Below are 13,066 nucleotides of genomic sequence, written 5' to 3'. Positions count from 1 at the left end.
CACTCCCAGAAGTGTCAAATTTTAAAGACACTGAAGCCTCGTACACACGACCGAGGAACTCGACGGGCGAAACACATCGTTTTCCTCATCGAGTTCCTTGTTAGGCTGTCGAGGAACTCGACAAGGCAAGTTTCTCCATTCCGTCGATTAAAAAGAAGACATGCTCTCTTTTTGGCTTGACGGGATCCTCGACAGTTTCCTCATAGAAAAATGTACAAACGGCAAAAAAAAAATCCTAGCAAGTTTCTTGCTGGTTTTTGCCGAGAAACTCGGTCGTGTGTACGAGGCTTAAGAGGCTGCAGAATCTACAGGGACCTTATACCTGCATTTTATGAGAAATTGACAAGGTCTGTTTAACAAAACTGTGTCTTCAATCAGAATGAATTTAGATGTTGTGCTTAGATTAAACACTTATAATACAAAAAAATATGACTTTACTTACATCATTTGGAATGGTAAGTTCATGGGAACTGGTTGGAGAAGTGGCATCCAGTCCTGTGAAGATTATAAGGAACAAGAAGTTATGGGCAAAGTTTACCAGAAGCATGCACATAAAACAGAAAATGTAAAGTACACACACATTGTACCACAGATGTAAAGAAAAATGAAAAAAGATCATACTGCAGCAAAGAAAAGTACAGAACTTACAGCAATGTGAAAAAGTTATTATGGGGGAACAGTAGAAAGTCAGCATAGATTTGATCTATTATGCATTAAGAACCGTCAGTCTGACACCAAATGGCACCGGACAAAAATGTCACTTGATGCAATTAGGAAGCAGGATAGACAAAGGAATTAAACTGACTGGAACATGGTTTAATTGAATAGTGATCGAACTAATACTTGCACTCCCTGTCTGCTTAAATAAGCAAAGTTACCTATTTCATAATAATAATAAAAACAAAAAAATAACAAAATGAAGGGATTGATTGTTGTTACTAAAGAAAAATATTGTGGGGTTTGGGCAGGATAAACAATGAAGGCAAGTGGAATTCAAATCAATAGGGTTAGTGGTATTTCAGACATCTCAGGAGGGAAGGTTTATTGGAGGAGGCAGGAAACAGAGAATACTGTAAGTTGCATACGTTTGTTTTATAGAGGAGTGAATAGAGTTACAGGAGGAAAAACAAGAAGTTGAGGGATGGCTACATTCATCAAGATGCATTCTATTGTTTTAATAAGGAAAACATTTAAGGAGCAAAGCAATAGCTATTAATATAAGGAAAAAGAATGGACAGTCCAAAGCAAGCCGAGAATAACAGAAGAATGTCTACTATTTCATCATGTACATCTTCATAATATCAAATTGTATAATGTTTATAGTCTTCTAAAATAATTTATAGAATATAGCATTTCTGAATTTTAAATATATGAACAAACTGAAAGATTTAATATAAATGTGGCACATGAATATATGTATATAAAACTTCTGTTTAAGGCCAAATTATATATTTTTCAGAATTCTTGTACATGATAAAATCAATACCAGGAACATCATACTGCAAGCATGTACCAATCTAATGTTCTCATGAGGGTAACAAGTGAACATTGTTGTATTAGTTTTAGGATTATTTTCTTTTAAAAGATAGTTTTTGATTTTAAAGACATCTTAGAACAAGCTATTTTGTTAGATCCATCCTCAGTTAATCCAATTGCATTGATGACTAATCGTTATACCTCTGAAAAGTCAGGTATCAGAGAATTTCAGCTTTCTTTATACTTCATAATGTAATATTGTCAATGTATATTAGTAAATGCTTGAGTACACCAGTTCCTCTAATGGACAGCATAGGTATCTTAAGATTATGTTAATGATAGAAAACAAACTGAAGCAAATTAAGACTGACAAAGCATAGGTAAATATGGCAGCAAAAACAAAAACAAAAAGCATCATATAATAAAGATTAAAAAGGATAATGGTCATTGACTGCATTTAGTAAAAGAAAATGATGTAATGACCATGGGAAAACAAAGGTGTTAAGAAGAAGGACATTCTCAGGGGGTCATGGGTACGTACCAGGGAAACCAGGGGTGGTCTGCCCAAGGGGAGTAAAAGGGGAATGCTGCATAGCCAACTGGTGAAGCTTGGTCAACTGCAGGGCAGGATGGGAAATTAGAACTAACCAATCAAATGTAATTATATCAGAATACAGAAAACCATCTATTGTTTAAAAAATAAAAACAAAACAACTGGATTATTAAAATTAACAGAAAGATAGGATGAAACATTCTTTTCTAAACTATGATAATAGATAATATAACAATTAGAAATACATTACATTTTAACACTTATTTTATGTAATAACTACAGTTAATGTTAACATACAAAAATAATTCTACATGGGTGGAACTTAAGTGCATGCAAAATTAAAGTAATGACAAAAGTACAGATTACAGTTTGCATCTGGGCTGCTATACTTTCTACAAAATCAAATCATCAAGTTACTACTTTCTATATGTGTTAGGGCAAAAAAAAACAATTCATCTCCTACAGAAAGTAAATGCTGCCCAGAGCAAATAAATAGGGTAAGTCTGATATTATTGACATGTGCTGGACTCACGTCTGGATGTGGAATAGCATACTGCCCCTGAATTGCAAATGCCTAGAAAACGACAAGTAAATAAAAATTACACTTAAGCTTTTTATGTATTTATTTGTTCTTTGTTTTTCTTAGATGACTACAGGCGAAATTCTACAAAAATGATTTAGTTAGGGATACTGTAAAGTATTGTAATTGACCAGGAATGACATGCTCAGTTCTGACATTGAATATTATTTGAAAAAGGTATACATATGATTAGGGTGGAAAATGGTGGATTTCATTGCCATTTTTGGAGATAGAAAATCCAATCATCGATGCCTGCATCTGTAGTTAAAATAACCAAGTCACCACCGAGGCACTTTTAGTCAATAGGTCACCTGTTAAACGGTTGAGAATATACTTTCCGCTCTAGCTGCTGGAAACGTAGCTTCCACATCTCTGCTCCCCAGCTGTTGAACACTTCTACACTTCTTGGCGTGTAGAATTCTTGGTTACTGAGGTTTCTTGCTTGTATATCATTACGTGAGCTGATGGAAGGAACCGTATAGACTGGCAGGGGAGCAAGTATTAGACTTATTGAATACTTGTATGGACTGGGAAGCAGGTATGAGATGGCTTTTCAATACATAGGCCATTGTAAGGTAAGTATATTCATGCTTATTTTACAGGCGACGCATTGGCTATAAGTGATGCTTTGGTGACAGGCTCACTTTAAAATGTATTCTATTGCATATGGTGCATATTCTGGCGGAAGTGGACAATATTCCACGTTTCTGGTCTGGATAGGATTGGGTATTTGTTAGATTGTTATTTAGACAGGGCTATGTTAGTTAAGCAAAATGTTTAATGTGTACTAATATTGTTGGGCCCTGTGTGATCACTGAGGCAGTTGGTGTCATGCCAGCACAGCCTCAGGTGTTGTATTACATGCCTAAAACTTAATAAAAAAGAATACAACATTTTTATTCTATTGTAAGTAAATTTTTTAGCACAGCTGACATAATGCCAAATTGTTTACAGTTTTAAAGTTTTCTTAAAGCGGAGTTCCACCCAGAAATGGAACTTCTGCTTTTTGGAACCCCCCCTCAGGTGTCATATTTACCACCTTTCGGGGGGCGGGGGGGAGCAGATACCTGTGTAATACATGTATTTTTCTCCCACTTCCGGGCATAGATACCCAAGCCACCCACGGGTATCTATGCCACTTCTGGCTCCTTCTCCCCCTGCTGTTTTCTGGGAGACACACAGGTCCCACAAGACAGCAGGGACCAGTGGGATAGCGCAGCGCGAGTCACACATGCGCAGTAGGGAACCGGGAAGTGAAGCCGCAAGGCTTCACTTCCTGATTCCTATACCGAAGATGGCGGCAGCAGCACCCGAGAGCCGAGCGATAGATCGGCTTTGGTTGCCAACATCATGGGCGCCCTGGACAGGTAAGTGTCCTTATTTTAAAAGTCAGCAGCTGCAGTATTTTTAGCTGCTGACTTTAAAAAACAAAAAAGTCGGCGGACCTCAACTTTAAGTAAATAATTATTTGTGAATTTGTCGCAAACTTTCTTACTTGGGGATTCTGCCAGTAACAGCAATTTGTATTGCAGGTTGACAATGCCAAACCACTGCCTTGAACCAAAAGCAGCTTAATCTATCTATCTATCTGCCATGTGTGCTCCTTCAGTTGCACCATTAAACTACCTATTTGGTCAGTGCATGCTTCCCTGGTTCCATGGACAATTGAGGGAGCGCTCACAACAGGCTGACAACGCTGTTGCTAATTGCAAGGCAGTAGTTTAGCATTATCAGCCTGCAATAAAAAGGGTTGTCATTGACAAGATCTACAGATTAGAAACTTTACAAATGAGTCACAAAAAAATATTTGCCTAACAAAACCATATATAGAGAGGCATGATGTTAAACATACTTATACCCTAAGTGCAGTCATATTACAAATTATTTTATTTGTCTACTCCACAAACTGCTAAATGTCCATACAATACAGGGAAAATAATATTTGTTCAAGAACTGTACACATGCACCGATATATTTTCATATGACTGCACCATCCACCAAGGTCACTTGATAGCCAATCTAATATTAGTTGATTTTGCATATTGAGGTTTCCCATACAAGGGTCATTATTGATAGAGTAGGTCTTGATACATATTTAGCAGTAGCAGTCTATTTGCCTTTAGTAAATCAACCCCTATGTGTTTTATTAAATAATACAAGTCGTATAGGCTACATGGGAAAAATGGCTAGCTTGTTATTATCATATACTTTTTTCATCAATTACAAATTCATCACATAAGCACAGGACTGCCTATCCACCCCATTTGTATAAACTGTTAAGCCTCATGTTAAATTCATTTTTCATCACTTCCTTTATTATTGGTTTGCAAGCTGAGGTAATAGAAGAATACATCTGAGTTTGAAGATGATATATGTATGCATTTACTTTATAAATTCTACATAAGGGGTTTGCTTTGGGAGGTGATACACTGGCAAGTTTGCATTGCCAGATGGCCATTAAGAATATTAGTTTGCTTCTGTGTATACAATATGCAAATTAAGATAAAAGCTACATTTTTTTATGTTGCTTTTATACAAATTTCCAATGTTATTTAAAAGGAAATTATAATCAAAAAGTACTTGAAAAATAATTGTTAATGTCTTCTCCAGGGTAAAAGTTCTAGTGACGTCACTGGGGGGAGTGCCGTGCCCCCCGTTTTGTTGTAGCGGGGGCCATACGGCCCCACAACTTGCTCAGGCCACCTCCAGAATAAAGGCTCTCCTGGGGTATCAGTATATAGCAGGGGTGTCAGTGTATTGGGGGGTGTCAGTATATAGAAGGGGTTTTAGGTCAGTATATTGAGGGGGTGTCAGTATATAGAAGAGGTGTCAGTATATAGAAGGGTGTCAGTATTTAGAAGGGGTGTCAGTGTATTAGGGGGTGTCAGTATATAGAAGAGGTGTCAGTGTATTGGGGGTGTCAGTAAATAGAAGGGGTGTCCATGTATTTGGGGGGTGTCAGTATATAGACGGGTGTCAGTGTATTGGGGGTGTCAGTATATACAAGGTGTGTCAGTGTATTGGGGGGTGTTAGTTTACAGAGGGAGTGTCAGGTCAGTATATTGAGGGGGTGTCAGTATATAGAAGAGGTGTCAGTGTATAGAAGGGGTGTCAGTATATTGGGGTGTCAGTAGATAGGGGGGAGTTGTAAGTATATAGAAGAGGTGTAAGTATACATGGGTGAGCCTGAGCTGCTCCCTCCTCTTGCAACCTCATTGGCAGGAAGGAGAGTGACTTGCAGGAAGGAAGGACTCCACCAGCAGCACATGATTCTGGGACATGTAGTTCCCAACACAGCGGCCCACACAGCCTCCTATGGGGCAGGAAACTACAGAGCCCAGCATGCTCTCTGACGAGGGGATTCTCAAAGCAGAAGCTGGCTGAGATAAAGTTGAGTTCCACCATGAGGCAGAGGAAGACGGACAGGAAGAGAGGGGCAGGGGAGCTTACACTTTAATGGCCACTGGAGCGATACAAAAAAACATCCATTTCTTTAAATAAGCAGAGGGATTTGGGGGATATAAATAATTGCGTTTTATAGTTGGCCCTCCTACTTTTGTTCCCCCCTCCCCCTAAATATGAAAGCTGGAGATGCCACTGCTGGTAACCAATTGATTGTGAGCTACCCATCAATGCGGCCATCTCGCAGAGAGATCGCAAGCCTCTCACATCAGAGCGTCAAAAACCACAATATGTAAAGCAGAGCTGAGGGATGTCCTAGTAAGGAATAGGGCCAGACAGGGATGAGAGAACCAGTGTCAATTAATACGTAAGGCCCTGCCCAGCCAGCAGCTAGCAGTACCATAGCACTAGATGTGTCTGTGTTAAAGCAACGACAGGAGGCTCTGGCAGACCAGGGGGCAAATGTGCTGTAGAATAGGTGACTGCAGGCTGGAACTGGGTGACAGGGCAGCAAGGGTTTGGTGCTGGGGGCAACAGAATGTACAAGGTTGCATTATGTAATGAAAAGTCCTCAGTGCTGGGCTGGCAGTGTTATATAAGGCTGCTTCCTACGATGTAGATGCATGTGTGTGCCTGCCAGCAACATTGGCATTCCTTTGCATCATAGTGGCAACTGCCTGAGAGGAAGAAATTGTAAATGGTATAGGCTGTAGCAACAAATAGGTAGTTGTGTATTGACCTCTACACTGTGTCTTGCATACTATGGCCTTCTGCACTGTTCATCACATACTACTGACCCGTGCACTCTGTGTTACTTACTACTGACCTCTGAACTCTGCATTACTAACTACTGACCCCTGCATGTTGCATTACTTGCTACTGCCCTCTGGACTTTGCATTGCTTACCCCTGCACCCTATGTTATTTACTCCTGACCTCTAAACTTTTCATTAAATACTATTGATGGCTGCACTGCGTTAAATACTACTGACCTCTGTACTGTACATTATATACTAATGACTTCTGAATTCTGCATTGCTTCCTCCTGACCTCCTATACTGTGCTATACATACTACTGATCTCTGAACTCTACGTTACATACTACTGACCCCTGAACTCTGCTTTATTCCTGACTACTGCACTGTGCATTTAAATACTACTGACCTCTGGTCTCTTTAAAAAAATGAGCTGAGCTTGACCGCTTCCATGTTGTTCATGTAGATTTCCACCTCTCCAAGGTTGTCTACTGCCAAACTAAAATAACAGTAATACTTTGTATCAAGCACCATGATGTACCCTCTGAAAATCCTATGTAAATATAGACTATTCCTAAAAGTTGATAATTGCATATAGCTTGACATGCCCACTTCACCAATCTGACAGTTCTTGAACCTATTGATAAAACATTTAGTTGCCAAGTACTGTGTTTTGGAGATGTACCTGCGTGCCTAAGTCCCCTTTCACATGGGGCAGATCCGCTCTGCGGACTCCGTCAGCTCAGCGTGAGATCGCTCCGTTGATCCTAGCTGAGCTGGTGGATGACAGGCCAGTCTCTGCTCACTGTGCAGGGAACCTGTCAGAGCCCCGCTGTCCTCTATGGGAGATCGGACAAAAATGGATCCGCCTGTCTGGTTTCATCCAATCCCATCTGATCCACTGTACAGATTGGCGAATCGCCATACGTCTGTTTTGAGCGGATCTTATCGGTTTGGATGGCGGGCGGGTATCAACGGACACATCTCTGCTGACATCCGCCTGCCCATACAAGTCAATGGACAGGATGCCTCCGCTCATATCCGCCTTAAAAATGGTCAGGTGGATCTGAGCGTGCCTATCGCGTCAAAGGAGCCTAATACTTAGAAGTAACAGGTCTTTTGACAGGGCTCCAGCAGTGATTGATGGGCCGGACTGACAACAGCTCTACATAATCCAGGCTAGATACACGAAGACGATGGTAATTAAGTATTTAAGTTTTTTGCTCCAGCCTTTTGCTACAGAGTTTCAAATAAAGTAACTTTAGAGGTTGGCAGTCTGCACCTCAACACCCAAAGGTTCCCAGCACATAGAGGAGAAAGACTGTGGCCTCATAAGTTCTGCAGATGGGACTTTGAAGTGCTATGAGCAAACCCTAACTGAAAATCAAATATTTTATATTTTTTTTATATATCTGCTTGGATACTTATTATGAATTCTGCTGGATCCTTCCATTTCAGCTACCCCTTGAAACATCAGCCCTCCTGCATAACAGCGGTGGCCTGTAGTTTCCTGAAAGGTGGACTTGTTTATTACAGAATATTTAAGTGTAAAGAGGAACTGCAGTCTGCTCACATAATTTGTAATACAATTATCTTTGCCATTCTGAAGCTTCCCTCCAATCACTTTGCATCTTATTTTATATATACTGTGATTCTGTATTTGCCAAATATTCTGCAGAAATCTCCCTCCACTGAGTCAGGCTGCAACCATTGTAACCATGGGCAGCTAAAGCTGCTGCCTGTTGAATTCATGAATTTACACAGACACACATAGGCACACCTCCACCTCCAGCTCGACAGCTCTCATTGGCACTCTTATGACTCACTCCCCTCCCTTCCTGGCAAACTCTCATGAGAGTGAGAGAGATAGCTGTGCATGATGTCATAAGCCTAGGCTTTTTACCAGACAAGAAACAGGAAGTGGGCTGTATAAAGTATTAGCTGGCAGGAAAAAAAATGTTTTATTCTATGCATTAAGATAAAAATCCTTCTGTATGTAGCAACCCTCCTTAGCCCCCCTAATACTTACTTGAGCCCCCATCTCTGCTATGTCCACGTGTGTCTCAGCTGTCCAGGACTCTCCCTCCTGATTGGCTGAGACACAGCAGCAGTGCCATTGGCTCCTGCTGCTGTCAATTAAAGTCAGTTAGCCAACCAGGAGAGAGAGAGGACAGGCCAAACTGCATTTTAATGCCTGGGATAAACACACAGAGCTGCAGCTTGGCTCGGGTGCCCCCATATCAAGCTTCTCGCTGTGGGGGCACACAACAGGATAGAGGGGCTAGGAGCAGTGAGGAGGGACACAAGAAGAGGAGGATCTGGGCTGCCCTGTGCAAAACTACTGCACAGAACAGATAAGTATAACATGTTTTCTATTTTTATAGGGAAAAAAGTGAGACTTTACAATCTCTTTAACCGCTTCTGGACCAGCCACCGCATTTATACTGCGGCAGGCTGGCCCCCCTGAGCATGTATGTTGGTTCTTTAAGATGCCTCCAGCGGCACGCGTGCATGCACGAAGCGTGTCCCCGGAGCCAACGTGATTGCTCGTTACATAACGAGAATGGGGATGTGTGTGTGTAAACAAATACACATCTCCGTTCTCTCAGGGGCGAGGAGACTGATTGTGTGTTTATACAATGTATGAACACCGATCAATCTAGTCGGTCCCACCCCCCTTCAGTTAGAACACACATTAGTGAACACAATTAACCCCTTGATTGCCCCCTAGTGTTAACCCCTTCCATGTTAGTGACATTTTTACAGTATTCAGTGCATTTGTATAGCACTGATCGCTGTATAAATGCTAATGGTTCCAAAAATGTGTCAAAAGTGGCCGATGTATCCGCCATAATGTTGCAGTCCAGATAAAAATTGCAGATCGCCGCCATTACTAGTAAAAAAATAAATAATAATAAAAATGACATAAATCTACCTCCTATTTTGTAGACGCTATAACTTTTGCGCAAACCAATCAATATACGCTTATTGCGATTTTTTTTACCAAAATATGTAGAAGAATACATATCGGCCTAAACTGAGAAAAAAAAATATTTAAAAAATAAATAAAAAATTGGGATATTTATTATAGCAAAAGTAAAAGATATTGTGTTTTTTTTTCAAAACTGTTGCTTTTCTTTTGTTTATAGAGCAAAAAATAAAAACTGCAGAGGTGATCAAATACCACTAAAATAAATCTCTATTTGTGGGAAACAAAGGATGTCAACTTTGTTTGGGTGCAGTGTCGCAAGACCACGCATTTGTCAGTTAAATTGATGCAGTTCCGTATTGCAAAAATGGCCTTGTCATTGGGCAGCCAAATCTTCCAGGGTTGAAGTGGTTTAAAGTGATGACAAAGGTACACATATTTTTTTTATTAATAAACATGTCAATTTTACCTGCTCTGCGCACAGCCTCAAGCTCTTCTGGCTACTCCTCCCTTCTGAGTGCCCCGATAGCAAGCTGCTTGCTATGGGGGCACTCATGAGGGCTCAATTCTAAATCAGGATGTGTGCGTTTATTGACATACACGGTGCTGATCATCCCTGCCCACTTCTCCCTCCATTGGCTTCCCCCAACTGACTCCATGTTTATTGAGGGGAGAGAGAGAGAGAGAGAGAGCAGTGCTGGTGTTCTCAGGCAAAATGCTAGACGGAGATCATGCTCAGGTAAGTATTTAGGGTGCCTAAGAGGGAGCTGATCACAGTAGGTTGTTTACCTTAATGCAGAGAATGCATTTAAAAAAAAACTTCTTCTTATACAACAACTTTAACAAAGTGAATAATTACTTGCTTTAGTGAATAAGTGAAGCTGCTTTGTGCTGAAATCCTATTTACACAATATGACCATTTACCTATTTCTTTTTGTGGACTTTCACACAAAACAAAGGCATAAATACAAATTAAAATATTTTCTGAAGAGTACGGAACAAGAACTTAGTCTGGCATGCCTGCTCAATTATCTTCTGTAATTCTTCCTTGATTATTTAAAAAACTATACTTGACTTGTATAGTGGTTTGTTAAACCTATCACTTCAGTACCCTCTTAAATCAGATCTGTAGTAAATAAAGAATAAGAGACAGACCCTCAAAGTGTAAATTAATTAGCAAATTAATTAAAATGGGAAGACAGCATGCAAAATGCTTTCTGAACAATTTAATGCATGGTAAACAGGAGGAACCGATAAAGTGATAATTGGGACTGCTGCGATTCTGAAATGACAAAGCAGTTGGGGTGAACTGGTTTACTATGTGCAAGCAATGTCTAAAAACAAACATGTACTCTTATACTATACCAGGAAAAACAGAGTAAACTAACAGGTGCTTGTTGAGGTTGGGCCAGGACGGCGTGATTTCCAGCTGAGGCCAAAATGGTGTCCGCTCTTACCTGGCCTCCAGCAAAAATAATAGGTCCAGAGGCAGGCTTTGGGCGATAAGGAATAGTGGCACCTTTCGGCGGCGACTGTTGAGGGAATAAAGTGTGTAATCAATTATTTACATTTTGCTAATCTGAAATTATTGTATAATTTCTGTAACTGCTGCATACGGTGATTGTCAAAACAATTTCTACTATGAGATTTTTTTCCTATCAAAAATGGGACTTACTTATCAATATGCCTGAGGAAAGAACACTCTTAGGCCCTGTACACACGACCGAGTTTCTCGGCAGAATTCAGCCAGAAACTCGATCGGAGCTGAATTCTGCCGAGAAACCCGGCGTGTGTACACTTTCGGCCGAGGAAGCCGACGAGTTCCTCGTCGAGCCAAATAGAGAACATGTTCTCTATTTCCTCGTTGTTCAATGAGGAAAGTTGGCTCGCCGAGATCCTCGGCGGCTTCACACAGAACTTGACGAGCAAAACGATGAGTTTTGCCCGTCGAGTTCCTCGGACGTGTGTACGGGGCCTTAGGTAGGCCTTTGTTGCCCATAGCAATATTTTTTTCTTCTAATCCTTACTGTATACAATAATAGAGCCAACACAGTCTCGTTCATTTCTTTACTGAGACATTTTGATAAATAGTCCAGTCCCTGAGGCATGAAAAACAGTATCAGTAGCTACTAGCAGTAGCTTCTGTAGCATACTCATCCCAATGAAATTTTTTCATTTATTTAGTCAAACATTATTTGTAGTCCAATTCAGTAAACAAAATAATAAATACAAATAATTAGGTACTTTAGACTCACCTCTAACATGACAACACAAATCTGTTTAACACACTGGATGATGGCATCAGGAGTGCCTGATATAGTAACTGCACGCTCTGTTGAATTGGGCAGCATGTCCCCTGCTACTTGAACTTGAGCACCTGTAGACTGAAATAATGATTCAAGAACAGCTTGTTGAATACAGCATACACAAATACAAAAGAAATTACACAAGTAGTATTTTAGAATGCTCAATTATACCTAATTTTAGTGTCGCTCAAGCTAAAAAGTGCTCAATTCACTTCTTTCTCATCTTTCAATGTCAAAATAAGATAAGTGACAAATACGAGCCCATGGGAAAGATATAGGTTTCTTTTGATATCCAGAGGTGTAAAAGCTGGACTCATTATAAAGCAGGGCTATATCCACATCTTTTATCCTTATTGAAACCGTGAGGCCTCGTACACATGACCAGACATGTCCGATAAAAACGGTCCGCGGACCGTTTTCATCGGACATGTCTGCTGGGTGATTTTGGTCTGATGTGTCTACACACCATCAGACCAAATTCCCCACGGACAGAATACACGGTGACATGGCGGCGGCGATGACACGGTGACGTGTGCGAACCCGGAAGTTCAATGCTTCCACGCATGCGTCGAATCACTTCGACGCATGCACGGGATTTCGGGCCAGCGGACATGTCCGATGAGTCGTACTGACCATCGGACATGTCCAACGGACAGGCTTCCAGCGGACAAGTTTCTTAGCATGCTAAGAAACTTTTGTCCGCTGGAAACCTGTCCGCTAGGTCCGAAAATTGTCCGGTAGGCCCTACACGCGGTCGGACATGTCCGCGGAAACTGGTTCGGTCGTGTGTACAAGGCCTTAAGGGACCAAGTTCATGTAGCACTTGGTCCCGTTTCGATTACTTCTGTGGGATCTTTCTAAAAGCTGGAAATCTTTCTCTGTTTGGATAAGGTGGAAAGCATGACATCACTACCCCACCTCATCCAATCAGAGAACACTTTGCATCCATTGTAAAAATGCAAAGCAATCTCTAAATGGTGCCTGTTCTGACTGGGTGACTTCCTGTGTTCATGATGTAACAGGGCAGCGAGTGGAGATCACTGTAGAATTGGTGTCTACCACAGTG

The 13,066-nt window shown here is 40.9% G+C and overlaps 1 protein-coding gene across 9 annotated transcripts in view; it reads right to left on the bottom strand.

The window, feature by feature from the left end:
- LOC120940557 (poly(rC)-binding protein 3-like) overlaps positions 1 to 13,066 on the bottom strand; it is a 264,353-nt gene that overhangs the window by 33,840 nt on the left and 217,447 nt on the right. For 7 of the 9 annotated variants that reach the window (XM_040353493.1, XM_040353492.1, XM_040353490.1 and 4 more), the window contains exons 8-13: positions 11,950 to 12,078; positions 11,083 to 11,226; positions 7,175 to 7,264; positions 2,562 to 2,603; positions 2,018 to 2,093; positions 443 to 495 (exon numbers count right to left, since the gene is read on the bottom strand). In XM_040353493.1, coding sequence (XP_040209427.1) covers positions 443 to 495; positions 2,018 to 2,093; positions 2,562 to 2,603; positions 7,175 to 7,264; positions 11,083 to 11,226; positions 11,950 to 12,078 — 534 coding nt within the window. The remainder of the gene's footprint in view (positions 1 to 442; positions 496 to 2,017; positions 2,094 to 2,561; positions 2,604 to 7,174; positions 7,265 to 11,082; positions 11,227 to 11,949; positions 12,079 to 13,066) is intronic. The other 2 variants (XM_040353494.1, XM_040353497.1) reach the window with 1 other exon arrangement.

The sequence above is a fragment of the Rana temporaria genome, chromosome 5 (genome assembly GCF_905171775.1).
Source record: "Rana temporaria chromosome 5, aRanTem1.1, whole genome shotgun sequence".
NCBI classification, from domain to species: domain Eukaryota; kingdom Metazoa; phylum Chordata; class Amphibia; order Anura; family Ranidae; genus Rana; species Rana temporaria.
The sequence above is the reverse complement of the archived record's forward strand: the minus strand, read 5'-3'. Positions and strand labels throughout refer to the sequence as shown.